The 20288-nt window shown below is 43.9% G+C and overlaps 1 protein-coding gene across 1 annotated transcript in view; it reads right to left on the minus strand.

The window, feature by feature from the left end:
- Nucleotides 1–5314: 5314 nt before the first annotated feature.
- AR (androgen receptor) overlaps nucleotides 5315–20288 on the minus strand; it is a 184303-nt gene continuing 169329 nt past the window's right edge. The window contains exons 5-8 of the mRNA XM_081808772.1: nucleotides 18315–18459; nucleotides 13460–13590; nucleotides 12445–12602; nucleotides 5315–11762 (exon numbers count right to left, since the gene is read on the minus strand). Coding sequence (XP_081664898.1) covers nucleotides 11607–11762; nucleotides 12445–12602; nucleotides 13460–13590; nucleotides 18315–18459 — 590 coding nt within the window. The 3' untranslated portion in view covers nucleotides 5315–11606. The remainder of the gene's footprint in view (nucleotides 11763–12444; nucleotides 12603–13459; nucleotides 13591–18314; nucleotides 18460–20288) is intronic.

The following is a 20288-nucleotide window of genomic DNA, read 5'->3' on the forward strand; positions in this document are numbered from 1 at the left end:
TCAGGCTTTATTACTTAGAAGTAACCTTGGGTCTGAGCCAGAAACCATGTTGGGTCAGAGCCTCAGGTTCTTCATCGATATAATGGGAGTAACTATGCTCAACTGATAGGGTTGATTTGAGGATTATGTAATTCTCAGTATAAGAAGTTTAGCTTTAGCAATTCTTGGCGCATAGTAAGTGCTTAGTACATTCTATTATTATTCCCTGAGTCAATCTCTGTGTCACCCTCTATTGTATTCTTATATAATGTTTTAGTATAGCTTCCATCTCCCAAAACTAATTGTTACATTTTTGTTAAAAAAAAATCCTTAATTATGTCAAGTGGTGTTCTATAATCAGTTGTGAGTTGTGGCAAAAAAGAAATTGTTGATAATACCTTAAACATTAAAGTTGGTGGATATTTTCTTAACAAATATACACTAGGAGGTTCACATTTTTCCTTTCAATACTGTCAGTCTTACCTGTATTTGCTTTTGTAAGTGGGAGGGAAGGGCTGAGCAATAACTATGTGTCAGCAATTGCATGGAACACTGGAAGCTCCCTTGAGAGTATGTCACATGCGGCCTTTAGCTTTCACATATGGCAGCTGAGAATGACCGGCCTACAGAAAAAGTTCCACTTCTTAACAGGATACATGGGCTTTTCATAATGAGCTCTAGCCCAGACTCATCTCTAGCACTTACTCCCCACTAGTTGTTTTTTTTTAGATTTTATTTAAATTTAAGTTAGTTAACATATAGTGTATTATTAGTTTCAGGGGTAGAATTCATAAGTTGCATAGAACACCCAGTGCTCATTACATCAACTGCCCTCCTTCATGCCCATCACCCAGTTACCCCATCCCCTCACCCGCTTCCCCTCTGGCAACTCTCAAGTTTGTTCTCTAGCGTTAAGAGTCTCTTGTGGTTTGCCTCCCTGTCTGTTTTTATCTTATTTTTCCTTACTAGTTCCTATTTGCTTTGTCAAAGCCATACTATTTCCTGCCTCTTAGATATTTATCTATGCTGTTCCCTCTGATTTGCTTCTCTGCTCAGCTACCTTTCCCTCCTGTGAAATTTCCTTTCACTGTTCAAGGCCTGAGTCTGGACATACTATCTTCTCTAGAAATGTGGAATGTTGTCTCTTCTTCGGCATTTTTTTCCGAATTCCTGTTTTGATCAATCAGTGATGCCCCGTGCCCACAGAACACCAAGTTGGCTGACTTCCCACAGCCTGCATTACTCTTTAAAATGTTGCTACCACTCTCTGGGATGCCCTGTCTGCTATCTAGGAACCCCATGCCAGTGAGTGTCACCTCAGGAAGACAACGGTAGGTACAGGTGGGATAGTAGACAGCACATACTGTCACCACAGAGACATTTAGACACATTCTAAGAATTGCATCAGGTCCTAAAGTCTTTGATAGATTGGTCTACTCTGGGAAGCCTGAGACTGGAAATCAGGAGATTCAGTTTTTTTCAGTTTATACTTGCGGCCCTTAATTATTCAGGAACAGCCTTGCCAATTATTTACCATATAGAGCCTCAGTTCCCTTATCTGCAAAATGGGTTTGATCTCTGACCTTCCTGCCTCCACCGGATGTGGTGAGATTCAGAAGAGATCTTATGTTCTGGGAATTGAAATGCTGGCAAGGATTTCTACGGTTCCCCCTTTAAACTTGGGGTAAAGGCACAAATTCTTTAGGGTGACACGTAGGCCCTCATTGGCTTTGCTTGCGCCTCCTCGGCTTTGCTTGCGCCTCCTCTCTACCCTCTTCTCTCACAGCTACACCCTTCTTCCAACTTTTCCCTCAGGCTAAACTATTCATAGTTTCCCTAACAAGGCTGCTGTCTCTTGACTGAGGAAGAACGCCTTTTTCTTTACCCTCAGCCCCATCTTCATTCAGCTTGGGTCACAACCTAGACTGCTCTAAGAAGGATTCTGACTAGACCTTCCCACTACTCTATGAGAGGCATTCTTCTTCTGTACCTCAACAGAACCTTGAACTTCCCTCACCATAGTACCTATTACATATTACAATTGTCTGTGTTTTTTTCTGTCTCTCCCACTAATACTGGAAGCTCCATGAGGACAGAGACCATGTCTGTCTTGTTCCTGTGTGGGGTACATAATGGTTGCCCAAATAGTTTGTGAATAAATGAAAGAACAAATGAATGAGGGAATAATTGGATATTGAACCCCTGTGAAGAATCCTTGCAGGCTTTAGAGGTGGTGGGGCTCTTTCACAAGTTTCATATCCACTCTTACCACTATGTATAAGCACCAAAAGGCCTTACTTCCTTTGGGGACAAGTGTCACTGCCCAGGTGGCAGGTGATGTGCCTCTCACAGTTATCTGCTGCTCTGCTGGCCTATTTTCTGATCTGAGATTTGAAGTACCCAATGGCGATTGGGAGGGGTGGGGCTATTTGCAGAGTCTGGTTTAAGTCCGCTTTCTTGGCACAGTCTTCCTGGTTGGCAGCCAGTCCAAGTTCCCCAAATGGCCTTCTCCTTGCTTGAAGTACCCTGGGGAAGTAGTTGAGGGAAGAATGGAAGTTGTGGTCTGAAGAAATGGTGGCAGGAGAATCTGAGAATGTGAGTCATCTGCATCTGCCTGTTAACTAAGAAGCCTACATTGTCATACTTCAGTGTGCTTTTAAATGTTTCTCATTGCTTTTGCAGTTACTTCTCCAGCTTTGTCAATAATTCTCTCCTCCTCTCACCCCACCCCCCGCAGTGGCATGAAGAAAACCTCTTGGGGAGTGGATGGTAGGCGAAGTACGTGTTGTGGTTGGAATAGAGATTCTTGAACTGTGTACATGGGAAAAACAGATGAGAAGCAGAGGCTCTCACACCAGGGTTCTGAACCAATGTGCAAAGGGATGGTAAAGATTCTCAGGTGCCCTGTCACCCTAGCATTTTGCCTGCAGGCATATGAAGGGACTATAAGCTGGTGTTTTAGGGCTAGTCCATTGCCACAAGTCCTAATTCACTATATATATATATATATATATATATATATATATATATATATATGTATATATATAATTTTTTTTTTTTTTGGGCCTGGATTTCTCATGTGAAGAATGTTTGGGCTAGATGCTAAGACCCCTTCTATCTCTAAAAGGCAGCAATTATCGATCAAAAGTTAGCCTAATCTTGTCTGAGGGATGGATGTAAAGAGGTTGGGGGTGGATTTGATAAAAAGTCCCAGACTGGCCTGGCCTGAGGCATTTAATAGGCTATAAACTCATGAAAGCATGGACCGTGGCTTGCTTAACTCCTAAGTATCTCTGCTATTTATGAGATCATCCAAATGGTAAACAAATTATTTCACTTTTGAGCCCTTTCCCATCAATCAAGGGGTTGACAGCATTGATAACACAGGACTCAATTGTTGTTTTGACCCTGTGCTCTCCAGGTATTCAGTAAATTTTTCTTGAGTACAAATATGGGGATTTTAGTTCCAAAACTACGCGTTCTAGGGATAATGAAACGCCCATTCCTTTCCCCTTTTATGTCATGATTAAGAAAGGCGTTACTGTAGTTTGCAATAAGCATGGTTTCCATATTGGAAGGGGCTTCCCATTTCGTCTAGTCTTATTCCACATCTTCAGATACACTCATTTTATAGATGAGAAAACTAAGATCTAGAAAAAGGCAGAGAGCTGCCCAGGACCATATAGCAAGTGAATCAGCAGGTCAGAATCCTAGCTATACACTAGCTGTATGACTATGAACAAGTCACACACTGGACTCTGGATTCCAGCTCTTTTTAAAATCCACCAGATGTCATTGTCTCCCTGACCTCTGTGCTTTGCTACACCTTGGAAAATTTATGGCGGAAGCTAACTACCTTGTTACTTTAGGCAGGGACTGAGTGGTAAATAAAACCAAGTAGGGTGGCTGTTAGACCACTCTCTGTAGGTACAAGAGAAGAGAACTAAGCAATGGTGGTCAGAGGGGTCTTCTGGAGGCAGATTCTGACACACGTAACCCACAAACATACGTATTCTCTATTATTTAGACACACACATCCCCCAAATCTCTTGTTTTCTTCTTCTCTCCGTCAAGCATTGTGTTCAGGAAAAATTTGAGAAATCCATCCACTCTGAGGGGGTCAATGACAAATACATCTCAACTTGGGATCCTTCTCAGGGGTTCTCACATTTTAACAGGGAATGAAGTAAGAGCATTTGTCTCACCAGCTGGGTCCCATACATTCTTATTGAATCTCTAGTCTGGCCCAGGAGAGAGGCATTGTGACAACCCCTGTTACAGGTGAGGACACTGAGGCACAGAGTGCTTTCATACTGTTCCTTAATGCATCTGTCACACCTCATTGATGGTCTGTATCTTTAACTCAGAAATTCAACTTGGGATCTCATGTTGGTATCCAAACTGGGAAGAGACAGGAGGCCACTTTGCCTAAACCTTTAAAAACCTCAAAGAAAGCTGGTTCAGATTTTACTTGGGTGGCCAAGGACGGTATGGCTCTTGAAAAACAGTGAGAATGTGAACATGTGAACATGCCCATTCCTTATCTGAAGCTTGGCAAGAACCGGGCAGTGAAGCTCCCAATCATTTTATGTTCCCATAAGGATGAAGATGAGGGTAAACAGCTGGGTTTTGTGTGCCTTTCCCCTGTTTGACAAGCTCAGGGTTTTTGATGAGAAGTTGTAATGGGTCATCAGGGTCCATCTGTGCTTTCTTAGCCCAGACTCTTTGATATTTTGGTGGTCCCAGCTCAACCTATGCTAGGACCAACACAGGGCAAATTTATAACCCCTGTGCAAAGATTTTTTAAAATATGTGAAAATCAACATAGCATAAAAGGCCACTGGGCATGATACCAACTCTTGACTTCAATAAAGACAGCCAATAAAAAAAGAGCTAATTAAAAAAACTCTGATGACATTCCTCTGAAATTTTAGATGGTTTTATGTTTTAACAAATTAAGAGTGGTGATAAGAGGACATTAGCAGCTTTTCTCGAGTCTCTTTGTTAACAATAACTTGAGCCTGCAGCCACAACAGGGGCCGCGGCCAAGTTTTAACCAGCAGACCAGCAAGCCAGTATTTTACACAATGGATGACATTTCTGAAAGCAGAGACAGAGACAAACCCAGAGTCACACGTGTATTCCAACAAACAAGTTTCTGCCATTTTTAATTGTATTTAGAGCAACAAAAGATTCCAAGATTACAAAAAGAAGAACACAGCACTAGCGCTTGGGGCTGGTCCTGCTACCCAGTGGAGGCCAAGTGCCGCTGTAAGAACTGAAGCCCCATCAAAAGAACTTCCAAGCAAAATTAATGTTTCTTTAAAAAAAAAAAAAATCTTTATATGATGCTTTCTTCTTTTTTCCCTCAACATTGAAAGTTAATTCTTACATCTGGTTACATTGTCTGCTCCTTCTTGCTGCCAAATTAATCTCAAGGACAGCACAAGAATGTCACATCTGAGGCACTCCCTAATCAACGTTCCAGTCTAGGGGAAAGCAGAAAGGTGTCACTGAATGGTGAGGGGACTCTTTTTTTTTTTTTTTTTTTTAGCCTGGGTTATCCCAATGGTGGCTACTCTCAGCACCTGAGTGGCTTATGGAATAGGACAATCCCACAGGCACTTCACTGCAGGACAGTTAGCACCAAGGGCTAAGGATGGGAAAGACTGCAGGCCTGGCCTGCCTGCAATGCAGGGAACAGAGTCCCAAAAGGTAAAACAGCAGCCAGGGAGGGGGGCCACCGGAGAAGCAGCAACATTTTAGGAATTTCTTTCTGTTGGGATACGTATGTGTTTCAGTCTTTGGTGGCCAGTGGAATCTGCAGCCATATGACAGACAGCCTCATGAATTAGTGCATGTGGAGACTGTTTTAGGCTACAGGGGCTACTCAGTCCATAGCTCCTCATTTAATTTTATAGAAGGCTAAGAGACAGGTGAGGTAAGGAAAGGGATCAACACCCCCACTATACTGAATTGGGGTTGGTAACCAATCAATGCATATTACTTTTTGGCTTAATCGAATGGGGATAAATCAAAACTGCATCAAAGGCCGTTTTTCCCTTTAAAAGTCTACCTGCCAAATTGAAATACTTATCACTAATTTCTGGGTGCAGGAACATTCCAAATTGTTACCTCAGCCTAAGCATCTGAAGAGGAGGAGTGACTAATGTGGAATTTTCTGCCTTCACCTAGAAATGGTTTAAGGTTGGGAGGCTCTGGGCAGCAGACCCCAGTGTCAATTTCTTAATTGAAGAAAAACATCCCTACCCAAGGGCAGAGATGGACCTGCATCTACAGAGATACAACTTCTAGTACACTGACAATTTTTTGACAGATAAAAACACATTTTCATTGTTGAAATCTTTACAGAACATATCCAAAACCAAAATTAGAGCACACAAGACACCCAGTAGCAAGAGCACCTCAATCGTAGGTGAGTGGATTGTGTAAAAGATGGAGCACTTGCTCCAGGTTCCCAAGTGCAGGAAACTGCCCTTTTCTCACAAGGATGGTGAAGAACAAAGAATGTTTCTCCTTCTTCCAATGCTCAGGTCCCATCAGGGGTCTATCGGTTAATCATTTGGGTGGGCCTTTGGCCCCAAGTCTGGGCCTTCTCTATGGGAAATCCCAGTTGATTCCAATGAGTCTTCACCACCCTTTAAACATTCATCTGTCTTGGGCTAGTAAAGTGCAATACATCATGTACCCTATTCTTTTCCCCCTCTGCTCCTCTGTTAGGCCTGTGGGTAAGGCCCCAATAGAGGCAGAGATCTCTTCGTTATCTGATCAACCCACGTATCTTTTCCATTCTGAGAGAGCTTCCAAAATGTAACTGTAGCCTCTCTTACAAGTACAGGGTATCAGTTATGACCTGGAACCAAATATAAAGGTGCAGAGAAAGATAAAGCTATCAGAACACATTATATCTATACATATATAATTCAATTTTGAAACATGGATACAAATACTCATTTACAATATATTTCAACCTTCTGCCTTAAACCCAAGAGAACTTTTTGTGCCGTCCAAAGTGGGCAGAAATGAGAATTTCTGCCTGCTGTCCCTCTAGTGCAAAATCTAGTCCTTTAAATGCTCCCCTTCTCATCAAGGGCTTCACATCTTCAGATACGCTAACACGGGCACTAGCAAACACAGTGGCCAAGACAGCTCCGTTTCCAACCATGCAACAATGGAGCTTTAAGAATTTGCTCAGCAACTACTAGAGAAAAGGAAAGCTAGTTTTGCTTATAAAATCACTTAGTGAAGGACCTATAAACCCAGTTTTTTCAAAATTATCTTCCACTTTTCTAAGCATTTATATTGTTGGGGGAAAAACCCACCAAACTCTTACAAGTCAGTCAACAACAAAGTCCTGTAGTCTGTCTTTGGATAGTTGACCAAAGAGGCACTAATTCTTGTTCCCTCCCTGCTCTTAAATTTTGGTATCTTAGCAGATACAGTGTAATCTTTGGTTACATAATGTGATGCTTTCATCTCTTTGTCTTTAAAAAAAAAAAACAAAAAAAACAAACTGCTTTCAAAGATTTTCAAAGAGATTAGTGGTGAGAAACAGACCTGCCTATAAAAGGCAGCAGGGGTAGAAACTTCCTTTTACAAGAAAATGCACATGCTAAATGACTTATTTTGACCCTAAGTTTGGGATTGAATCCTGTGCTTAAGCATTCCTGGTTCCCATGACCCCTTACAGGAGGTTGAGCACAAAGGCCACTCTTTTGGCCCAGTGCCCTCTCACCTGGGCAACTGGCACAAGATAATTAGTAGTCAGCCTCTTGTCTCCCCAGAGCCATGCAGGCATAGTTACAGGGCTGTCTGGAGAGAGTCTCATGAGGCGCAACCCTGGCACAGGGATGGAACGGGGTAGACGGGAGTGGCTTGGGCTTTTGAGCCCTGCAGAATTATCAAGAGAGAAAAGAGGGCAAGGCCAAGTCTGTGCTGTGGCTAATGAAACAAACACTTAGAAGCTACTTGAAGCTCAAAGTTAGGTCATTTGTGTAGTGTTACTATCATGTGGACGATGAAACTACTTTCTCTTAAAGTGCAAATAGAATACTTCTTGCTACATAGGCCTATATGGATTTAGAAGTAGCGTATGGACAGAGAGGGACTCTAGCATCAGCACATTGTTTCGCAACCTGGAATCACCTCAGCAACTATCCAAAGGACAGGGCAAAGCATTTTTTTCTTCTTTTTTAGTGCCAGTGAACATACATAAAAATATGTGTATTACCGATTTTCTTTTTCAAAGATATATGACAGAATCCTTCAGAAAATTCCATTCTCATGAGAAAAATAATGAACTCTCCAAGAACGATACTGTCTGTGGCACAGGAAAGCTATAGAACAAAGAACCCAACCCCTGTTTCAGCTCAGAGGCCAAGCCTGGGAGAGCTGCTCAGTGACCAAGAGCTGAAACTGCCACACGACTCTTTTCTTTGGCCACAGAGTCTGCGGCTCTGGCGGCTGTCTCCCGTGTAGCACAGATGGGGCCTTGTCCCTGGTGCTCCTTCGTTTTCTCTTCCTCGCTCCATCCCCATCGAGCACTGCAAACCGCTTTAGAGACAGTTACCATGACTTGCCTGGTGAGTGATCCTCATCTTTCAGCTCACCAGGTCAGTGGATCGAGGTGGCTGAGCCTTCACGGGTGAGCCACAGTGTACCAACCACATCAACTGTTTGTACAGCAGAGCGCATGCCAAATGAGACTTCTGTCAGTTACACTGGCGAGCACATCAATGACCAAAAGAAAAAAAGAGAATCCCCCTTTTATCTGTAGGAGAACAAAGCCAAGCTAAAATCTCCTTCACTCACTGAAACCCCAGTGCGAAAACACTAGGCCTACAGCCTTGTTTAGGCCATTTTTCCCTAGTCTTGCCATTCAGAATTTCAGAGTAGTTTAGTTGTTGCTGTTTTTAATTTACACTGCTGTTTCACTGATTTTTGGCTTTTACAAATGCAAAACGTATATATTCATAAAGACAAGAGTCACAATTGGGAAATCCATAAAGGTGAAAAATTTGGTAGTCAGAGAAATAAAAAGGAGAGCATCTAGTATTTACAAGGAGAGATATTAGAATGATATAATCAAATCCATGTACCATAAAAGAGGAAAATAATTTTAAAACAGATGTAAAGGAGCTATTAAACTATAGCCTAGTGTAACTGAAAAGAGTGATGGATTTTTGTTTTCTGTTTAAAACAGCCAGAAGTAATCTCGTGAGCTTACATAAGCCAAATGATGTCCTAATGAAGAAAACCAGGATTTGTCTATCCTACCCCAGAAAGAGAACCTGTCAGTTTTAGTTTTGTTCAGCAGTCTTGGATTGGTATATCACCCATCTTAGGTTCCCCTGTCCCTTGTTATTTAAAGAAGCTGTTTTGCAAGTTCATTTGGCTATTAATATCAGCACAGAAATCAGGGGAGGAAACCCATGTAGATAATAGCGTGTCACTCAGAAACTATCTTCTCAATAAGTAGAGTGAACCAACTGAAATGGGCAGCTTGGTAATTGGCCCCCGATTTCTTGAATTTAGCAGATGAATGTAAGACCTAACTGAGGAGGCAGTTGCCAAGACAAGAAAGTAGGCGGACATTGCCCCTGAACTCAGGATTGGGGGACAAAGTCAGCAAAAGAGAGGTGTGCCAAAGGACCATATGAAACCAGTGTCCCAAGAGCACACCCTGAGTTCATGGATGGCAGCCCATTGGAGCCACGCAAACCAGACCTTTCCAAAGGAGGTCATGGTTCTGTAGTATAAATGTTTCAGCCTCCCTCTGGCTGAGAGGCAGCAACAAAGGTGGGGGGGTCTGAGTGAGTATGGCCGATGTCAGAGCCCAGAATAAGCAGCAGAGGAGGATGATGGGTAAACCGACCAGATGGTGCCCATCTGGCTTTAGATTTTGCCTTTGAAGACTTTAATTTAGTAGTCAGTCTCCTCTTAGTTTCTTCTCTCTTCTTCCCATGACTTCTGCAGGTGGATATGCTGGGGGGCAAGGACAGCATTTACAGGGTTTCTGGTTCTAGTGCCTTCATTCTTCTCACCCTGGTAATTGAGTTTTCTCTTTAACCGTGACCCGCATAGCCCCATTAGCTGCTCTGAAGGAAGAAGTAGGTATTTCTTCACTTGGTGGGAAGGTATCATCTCTAGGGGACAAGGGCAAGATGTCTGGCTTGTCCAGTCCCATCGATGCCTTCTTTCCAGTTTGTCTAAGGGCTCCAGAGATCTGATAGTTGATGAACGACATTTGGTAAGAAGTCTTTCAGCCTACTGGCATCAAGACTGCTGGCTTGCTAGCCTTCTTGGTGGTAGCAGCTCTTAGCAGAGAGTCTGTGAACATGCCATTTAGGACAAACCTCACCACCATGGCTGTAATACAATCTGGTGAAGTCCAGGCCCACAAAACACTGAAGGGAGGGTAAGAGGGAGCTTGCAGCCACATGGAGTCAGGCAGAAAACATTGGGGTCTTTTAAAGGTAAGGGCAAAGAGTGATCAAATCTTCAGTGTCCTAAGCAGGAAAACAACCAACCCATCGATTCTTTTTCCTCTGACTCCAGCCCCAGCCTCTTCCCTGACCTACAAATGGGAAAGCAGACCTGGCTCTGGATAGGGCCTTCCAAAGGGTCAGATCTCTCCTTTCTTTCTTACTGGTCTGACTCTTCAGTGGAAGTGGCCAAGTTTTGGCTAAAGAGAACATTCAGTCCAAAGCTCTTAGAAAAGCTTACTGAAAGTCAATTTGAGGGTGGAGGCAGAGGGTGAGAGAGAAAAAGGATTGGCTGGAGGGGAGGCGTTCACATGCAGACACGTTTTCAAACAAGAAGCACATTTTCAGTACAATGAATTGCACTGCAGTTAAGCAGTCTAGCCGTCAGGGGCCAAGGCTGTGGGCAGGTACTGGTGATCCATCTGTCCTCTTTGTCCTCTCTTAAATCTGTCTCCCCCCTCCTAACTCATCTATGCGGTCATCCTGCCCTCTAATGGCAATAGCCATTGGCAGAAAATAAAGTCTCCCCGGGAGGCTGAACTTGGAAAAAAAAAAAAAAAAAGCAGTGACTCCCCATGGGCTTGCAATTTTCACCTTATTCTAGTCACTGTTGGCCTCGTTGGGGGAATTCTGTTTGTTTTTCTATTTTTTTAAGCAGAAAAAACCCTACAGGATTTTTGGTTTTAGGAGGGTTGTTTGTTTTGTTTTTGTTTTTCCAGATACTCAGCTCTCTAAACTTCCCGTGGCATTAGGTGAGTAAACTTTTGTGTGGCTGGCACACAGTGCAGTGCTATAAACAAGCACAACTTGACACTGAGCCACATGAGGATCATCACAGATTTAAAGAAATACAACACCATTCAAAGCACAGATAAGAGCCATGGCAGGGAGCAGAGTCTGAAAGTGCCATGGGAGGGTCAGATAGGTAGGGAAAAAAGAGAAAGGAGGAAAAGGGGGGGGGAAGTGCAGCAAATAGAACTCAGGAACATCTTCATGACAGACTGTACATCAAAAGAGGAAATTCCCCAAGGCACTGCAGAGAAGTAGTGCAGAGTTATAACAAGCAGAAGATATCTGAAAAGGGGAGTGGAGTGGGGTGAGAAAATGGGGGCTTCCAAAGCTTCACTGCGTGTGGAAATAGATGGGCTTGACTTTCCCAGAAAGAATCTTGGGCACTTGCACAGAGATGATTTCTGCCATCATTTCTGGAAAGTCCACGCTCACCATGTGGGACTTGATTAGCAGGTCAAAAGTGAACTGATGCAGCTCTCGCGCAATCTGTAGGGGGAGCAATGAGAGGGAGAAAACAGGCTTGACCAGGAGTTGGCTTCCGTCAGGCTCTTCCCCCCACCTTTGATTTCTTCCTCCTTCCCTGTCCTTGGTCCTCCCTGTGGATGTGTGTATGTTCGCACACATGTACACTAAATGGTCTCCAGGGAGTTACTGAGGGATCCCAAGAGATCCCTTACACCATTGCAAGCTCTCTGACTCAGGACCTTGTGTTCCTCTTCCCCACCACATGCACGTGAATGCACACACACACCCACACACCCACACCCCCCCACACACACATTCTCTTCCTGTGTCTTTCACACACACACACACGCACACGTGCGCGCACGCGCACACACACACACACACACACACACACATGATTGAAGGGAGAGGGGAAAAACATTCAGGTCTGTTTTGTCTGCCTGGAGAACTTATCTGCTCTAAGCCCTTTCCCTGAGTCCCCACTGCTCTGTTCTCAACTCCTCCACCTCTTTCACAACATCCAGGGGCAATGTGACCTGTGTTCCTTTCTTCTCCATTGCATTTTCTTCCTGGACCACACTCAAAGCCAGAGGAGAATGGAAGCACCTCCCAACAGGTGGTGCCGGATCCTAGAGGAGCATATGATCACTTAGCTCTATCAACTTGCTTCTCCCTGACGAAGCACCCTCCATCATTTGCTTACAGGTTGCACAGAGTCCAGGAGCTTGGTGAGCTGGTAGAAGCGCCTCGAGCAGGATGTGGGATTTTTTCTCTTGCAAGCAATGATACGATCAAGTTCCTTGATGTAGTTCATTCGAAGTTCATCAAAGAATTTTTGATTTTTCAGCCCATCCACTGGAACTGATGTGGGATGAAGACAGAATGGGGAGGGGAAACATGCCCACAAAGGAGCATTAGACAAAGCACCAAGTTTTCTGACCACAAACTTGACCCCCACCCCCACAGGGAGGGAACCATCTACTTGGTTTCCTGTCAGTTGAAGTCTGTATGCCTGGGTCCTTCAGTCTGCCAGGAAGTTCTAGACAAAAGGCTAGCTGGACCCAATCTGAAGGACATTGAGTAAACAAAATTTACTGAGCCTTTCCTTTTTCTAGTCTTCTCATCTACACATTTCTTAGAACCTGTGGTTTTATGTTGTCACTGTCCAGCTCTGATTTAGACAATTAAAATATATAGCTTTGAATATCAAATTTGACCTCCTTTTTCCCTCACGGGGGCTAAGATAACATTCTGCTTAGAAGAGACATTAAAGAAACATTACTTGGCTGCCTAATAAACCCTATCTGAGTTGCTCACACAGACCTCCTATTATTGGCAGAAGAGGAAATTCCTTCCAGAGGCAATTCCTTCTGCTCTGCAATAAATATAAGGTGGTCTTTGCCTGTTTCTATGATAGAAGTTATGGAAAAATTCAGAGACCTGCTATAGCCAGCTCCAAAAGCCTTGTTCCAAAGAGAGACTGGAGGTAGCTGGGGATCTAACAGAGGTTGAGTTCTAGCAAAGAAAATAGTCTGAGCCATGAAATTCATACCTGGTAGAAAAAAAGGATGCTAAAGGGAGAGTGGAGGAGGGAGGGTGAACGAAGAAGGGAAATGCCTAGGGGCTGGCTTCTCCCTGATAAATCTTTAATGGAAAAAGTAGCTCCCCTCTGAGCCCCTATTGACCCCAGGGGCATTTTTGTCTTTCCAGGCACTTACTAATGCTGAATAGCAGCAGTGCCTTCATGCACAAAAATTCTTGGGGGGTGATCTGAAGCCATCCAAATTCTTGAGAGAGGTGCCTCATTCGGACACACTGGCTGTACATCCGGGACTTGTGCATGCGGTACCTGCAGAGGAGACAGACGGAGAAAGGAAAGGAGTAAGGGAAGGCTTAACAATAAGCTCAGAGAGAATGTCTTTGGTTGCCCTGCCCTGCCCAGGTTCTCCAAGAAGAGCTCGTTGTTTCTCCTGCTGGTGCTTCATTGACAAGGAACAAGGTTCTTCTTTTTTTTTCCCCCCCCAAATCCTGACATCCTGGTAACTACTCATCTTCCCTGGTCAGGATAGGGGTTAGCACATGGAATTTCCAGGTCCCCGTGCCCCTCCTGTTTCCTGAGACAGAGACAGGAAAGCCTAACCAAATCAACACCATGGGCCAGGCTCATTTGTCTCCCTGACTACAGTTCTAATATCCCAGCTCCAGCCAGAGCCAGAACCTGCCTCCCAGGCATCCCAACATGGAGTATTTCTAGGAGTTAAGCTTTAGAAATCAACTCCTAACATAGGACACCAGGATTTCCGAGTGACCACAGTAATTTATCCTGTCAATTCCCCTGTCTCTTGGCATAAATACCATTTCTTTTGCTAGAAATTTTGTCACTTAAAAAAAAAAAAATCCAGGGAAGAAGATTCCCCACTGTCCCTTCACAAAGTGAGTTCCAATACTTATCAAATCAGCCAGGAAGTGTTTCCAAATGTCCAATCTAAATGTACCTTGAAGGGGAGCCTACTCCCTCATATAATGGTGGTTCCTTATCACAGTTCGGGAGTTGTAAACACATGTGAGCTGTTTTCACTATAGTGACTTGTCAACAGATCATCACATTATCGCCTATAAATTATATAGGGAAGTGGCCAAGGCTTGAACAGTTTCTAAGGGGTGAACAACCTCTCTGTTTTATGAGTGGCCATGGCAAGCGCAAGCCTCTAGGAGATGCACCATCTTCCTGCTAGTTGGTTTTCCTGGTTTTCAGCACTTCAGAAATCATGTGTGTGTGTGTGTGTGTGTGTGAGAGAGAGAGAGAGAGAGAAACTGATTTTGTATCTTGTGGAGAAAGGAAAGGGCATTTAACACCCACTTAAGTGGTGAAGAAAAAGACCAAGACTAGGCTTGATGTTTGTGGTTTGACATTTTGGTCCCCAAACCACTAGCCTTGTCCATGGGCTAAGCAGGCCTGGTACTGGTTGGGTGGAAGCCCAGCACCCTATCTCAGAAAGATCTTGGCTGCCCTAGAGAAAAAGGGAAGGGGGGCAGATGGTGTATTCAATCCAGGCTGGAGACCAGCTAGAAAGAGGAAGTGTTTAGACAGTATCACAAGTCAACTGACCAAAGCAGTGTTGCTCCAAGGTCTTTCACCCTAGAGAATTTTTGAGTAAGATCTGCTGACCCTTGGACCTGATCTGGCTCCAGGCTCTACTGTACTTCCAAGCCTCTGCTGATGATAACACTGCAGTCTTTTTACCATTTGAAATCATGGTCCTGATGTGGAGGATTGATGTAACACTGCTGCAAGTCCCAGGGACAGAGAAATGTGGGGAAAAAAAGGAAGAAAAAAGGGAAGGCACGGGAAGGAATTCAGAGGGGAAGGGAACAAGAAGGAGAAAGGACAAAAAGAGTAGGGAGAGAGTTAATGGGAAGGAAAGGGAGAAGAGAGTGGAAGGCAGAAGACAAGGGGCAGGAATGGAATTCAGGAAGAGGGCAGAGATAGGTGAGAATAAGAGAGAGTGGTAACAGAAGAGATGAAAATTAGAAAACACTGAGCTCAGTGCTTGGCACATAGTAAGTGTTCAATAAATGACATGTAGGAAGGTGCCATTCTAATACTATTCACCATTCTACAGATGAGAAGACTGAGGTTCAGAGAAATTAGGTGATTTAGTCAAGGTCACACAGCTGGGGTCCAAGCCCATTACCCTCACAACATGTGTTCTCCACAAAGAGGGGAGGAGGAGAGAAGAAAGCAGGGCTGATGACAGGGCTTGGTGTCAGAGAGATCAGGAAATGGGCTGGCTCATAGTCCCTCTCTCTCTCTTTTTGGGCTTCAGTCTCCATATTAATATCTTGAGGAGGCTGGCAAAAATTAGTGGCTGGTACTGGAGTGTACTACCTCCCTAGTGGATGCCAGATATATGTGGGGGAAGTGTGGCCTGTTACAGTGACAGAGATCCTATTGGTATTTAGTGGGCTGGTGCCAGGCATGTTAAACATAAACATATTCCAATATGCAAGAATACCCTACACAATGCCAAATTATTCCTCTGAAAATGTCACCAGCATCCCTGTTGAGAAACATTGGTTTAGATGTTTCTAGGGACTCTAAGAGCTCTCACATGGTGGTTCCTACAAGAGGAAGGGGGGCGCTGTTGTTTCAGGAGCGCTGGGGCTTGATGGGTCTAGGACCCTGCCCGTGCTGAGAGTCCCATTGTGCCTTCTGAAGAGCTACATGGGAGTGGGCCAGAAAGCTGAGAAGGAGTGCCTCATTACTTCCACGGAGGCAGAAAAGGGAATGAGGATTTAGAAAACACCAATTATCATCTTGCAAAGATTCAAGGGTCTTAGGGCTCTGGATGGGGAGGGTGGTGCAGGTGCCCAGAGTGGAGGGCAGCAGGAGAGTAAGGGTGAGAGATACACAGGAGAGGGCTTTTAAAGGCCTGTCCCAGAAGATGGCATCTTAAGTAACTCTTTGGAGATCTTGAAACCATAAAGCAGGTTGTGCCAAAAGCCCAATGGTTATTCTTAGCTCCTGGCTACCAGGGTTAGCTGGGTTGGAAGAGGGCAGCTGGGGATACTCATTTTCCCCCATATGGCCTTGCTGTACTGGAAGGAACCAGTAGCCTGTACATTTTATTTTAAGGCTTTTCTGGGTTAGAGGGCTGGAGGGGAAGGAAGGTCAATTTCTGCCCTATCCAAAAGGATTCTCTGTGGTGAGACTAGCTCAAGGTCCTTGGGGAGATTTTTTTGGCCAGCTCCAGTCACATGCTATCGGGGGACCTCGAACAACAGACAGAGAGAAGATTATCACTATTAGGGAAAGAGGATCAGAAAGGTCCTTCTTTTTTATTTCTTGCCTATCATGGGCCAGGCATTTCACATCCATTAGCTCCCATTTTAGTCATCATAACAAACCATTTAAGAAAGTTATATTTTATTAACAGACAGGGAAATTGAAGGTCACAGAAGTCAAGTCTTGCCCAAAGACAGTGATTCAGGAAATTATAGAACAGAGATTTTAGTTGAGGTAAGTGTAATTCCAAAGTCTGAGCCCTTGGCCAAATTCATGAAGGATAAATAGAGCTGGTGGGCAGGACAAGGATTAATTAAATCTGTTTTTAGTTTTTATTTTTATTTATTATTTTTAAAAAATATTTTATTTAAATGCAGTTAATTAACATATAGTGTATTATTAATTTCAAAGGTAGAGTTTAGTGATTCATCAGTTGCATATAACACCCAGTGCTCAGTCCACCATGTGCCCTCCTTAATGCCCATCACCCAGTTACCCTCATCCCCTACGCCACTTCCCTCCAGCAACCCTCAGTTTGTTCCTGTAGTTAAGAGTCTCTTATGGTTTGTCTTCCTCTCTGACTTCATCTTATTTTATTTTTCCCTCCCTTCCCCTATGATCCTCTGTTTTGTATACTGAATTCCATGCATGAGTGAAATCATATGATAACTGTCTTTCTCTAACTGACTTATTTTGGTTAGCATAATACCTTTTAGTTCCATCCATGCACTACTTGCAAATGGTAAGATTTCATTCTTTTTGATGGCTGAGTAATATTCCATTACACACACACACACACACACACACACGCCACATCTTCTTTATCCATTCATCTGTCGATAGACATATGGGCTATTTCTTTTAAGATGTATTATTTATTTGAGAGAGAGACAGAGAGCACAAGTGGGCGTAGGGGCAGAGAGAGAGGGGAAGCAGACTCCTTGCTGAGCGTGGAGTCCAATGTGGGGCTGGCTAGGTCTCATGACCCTGAGATCATGACCTGAGCCAAAACCAAGAGTTGGACGCTTAACCAACTGAGCCACTCAGGCGCCACTTAAACCTGTTTTTAAAGAGAAGAGAAGTGGCTGGGCCAACGTCACATGGCCAGAGAGTGGTAGAACTGCTCCTCCCTGTCATTTACCACCATGAGGCAGTATAAGAGCTGAGAGTTATACAGACATACTTTGAATTCTGTCACCATCATGCCTTGGGTGAGCCACTTTATTTTGCTGAGCCTACTTTTACCCATGCATTAAAAAATATTACCTATAAAAAGGGGAAATCTCATTATCCTGAGGGCTCAATGAGAAAGTATCTAGACTTAGAAAGTATCTAGTATAGTCCTGGCACAGCAGAGCTGCTCGACAAATGGTGACTGGCAGTAGCCCTCAGTGGTAGCAAGGGGACCACAGGAACTTCAGCTCTCACAGCTAGTCTTTTTGCCCATTCCCTGTGTTGCTCAGAGTGAAGGAGAGGGACCTTGACATCAGGTGGAGAAAATCGACAGGACAGGTCAGAAACATGGCCAAAATACTAGGTCTTGGGTGGGAAAGGAATGGCTCCACACCAGCCACCATCCCCCTCCACCGCCATTGCTTTCCACCAGGTGGCCTTTCGGCAGGGCAAAGGCACCTCAGATTGGGGAGGCTGGCTGGAGCCTCTACTGCCTCACCTACAGGTCAAATGGGCTACCCCCCCCCCCCACTGTTACTCCCATTATCATCACCGCTGACCAGGTCTGGCCAGGATGTTATGTTTATGTGAGTTCTGGGCCCACGGGGACTTACTCATTGAAAACCAGGTCAGGGGCGAAGTAGAGCATCCTGGAGTTGACATTGGTGAAGGACCGCCAGCCCATGGCAAACACCATAAGTCCCATCCAGGAGTACTGAATGACTGCCATCTGGTCATCCACGTGCAAGTTGCGGAAGCCTGAAGATGGGGCAGAGGCAGTGGTCAGAGTGAGCGTTGATGGGCTGAATGAAGTCCCAGCCCTCTACTGGGCGGAGAACCTCTGGCACTCAGGCAGCTCCTGAGGAGCCCCAGGGACCATTAATGCTGAGGAGCAGGAAAGAACAAACTATATGGTGGGGATAATATTCTTTGCTCTCCCTACTTCACTAAGCTACTCAAATGAGATGATGATGGAGGCCAAAAATGGTACTGTCATTTGGAAGAGAATAATAACCTAACACTGGCTGCTTACAATGGATGAACTCTTGTATGTTACTTACATTAACTCATTTAATCTTCACAGCAATCCAATAAAGTAGGTACTATTAGTAAGCCCATTCCATGAATCAGTAAACGTGCATGACAGAAAGGTTAAAAACTTGTCCAAGATCATAAGGCTAGTAATTGGCAGACCACGTTCCAAAGCCAAGCGGCCTGACTCCAAAGCCTGTGCTCTTGCTTACTATGCTTTTCTGAAGATGCAGCATAATAATCACTTCTCCTGTGTGAACAGCACTTTTCACTTTACAAAGATCTTTTCTAGCTATAATCTTAATTGTCCCTTCTAACAACCCTGGGAAATGGATATTATTACATATCGGCCTACATTGGAATGCCTTTGATAGCCACTGCCTTCTCTACACCACCTTCAGGCTCCCTCTTTTTTCTCTGATCCTCTTTTGGACTCTCACTTCCTGTCCATTATTTTCTACTCAGCAAGTAACCTGGCTCTGCTAGTTTCCTACTCTGCCATTCCTGCCCTATTGCCATTATTCTACACAAACAAGTGCTTTATGGCCTGCCTCCTTAGACTGATTTCTTGCCACTTCTCATAATTTAGGTTCCAGTTATTCTAAAATGTTTAGTTTGCTGAACACACCATACTTTCTTATGCCTCTGCATCTCTGCTCTCTCTGCACAGGCAGTTGCCTTCGCCTAGAATGCATTCCTCCCGCCCCAGGCTTTCCATCTGATAAATATCTACTCATCTTTCAAGTCTTCACTGAAAAGCTACTTCCTCTGTGAAGCCTTTTCCAACTCATCTAAGCAGAAGACTTAATGATTCTTCTTTTACCTTCTTACTGAATTTTGTGTAGCCCTACAAATTACAGCACTCATTACACAGTACTGGAATTTACTTACGTACCCTTATGTACACTTATGTACACATCTGTCTCCTCCACAAGACTTGTCGATTCCTGAAGACAGGAACCATCCCTTTTTTTCATCTTTTCCTCCCTAGTACATAGCACAGTTCAGATATTTGAGCACACACCTTTGAAATATTAATTTAATATTTATTATATGTATTAATTTGATAGTAATTAAATGGAATAAGGACCCCCATTTTTTTTTTCATTTTACAAAATGGGAAATTAGATGATCTCCAAATTATCTCCCTTAGTCTGAGAGAACGGAGGCTCCTAGATGCTACTTCCACAATACCACACAGGTAGGACAGATGTAGCTATATTCTTCTGGAAGTTTCGAGACAGTTGGATGTTTAGAGAATCACCTCAGGGCTCATCTCCTACCAGTACCCTATTTCTCTTTTCCCCAAAAGAGCCAGAATTATCTGTTTGTATTGCTATACCTCATTAGGAATGCTTCCATGAATTTAGATAAAGCTTCTAACTTTCCTGTTGATCACCTAATTTAAGTCTCACAATAACCCTGGAGGGTAGACAATGTGACACTCATTTTGCCAATAAAGATTCTGAGGGCCAGACAAGTTAACCGACTTCCCCAAGGTCGTACAGTCTTTATGTGGCTGAACTGGGACTAGAACTTAGGTGTTCTAATTCTCT

The sequence above is a fragment of the Leptonychotes weddellii genome, chromosome X (assembly GCF_054177405.1).
Source record: "Leptonychotes weddellii isolate Sample4059 chromosome X, ASM5417740v2, whole genome shotgun sequence".
In the NCBI taxonomy this organism is placed as follows: Eukaryota; Metazoa; Chordata; class Mammalia; order Carnivora; family Phocidae; genus Leptonychotes; species Leptonychotes weddellii.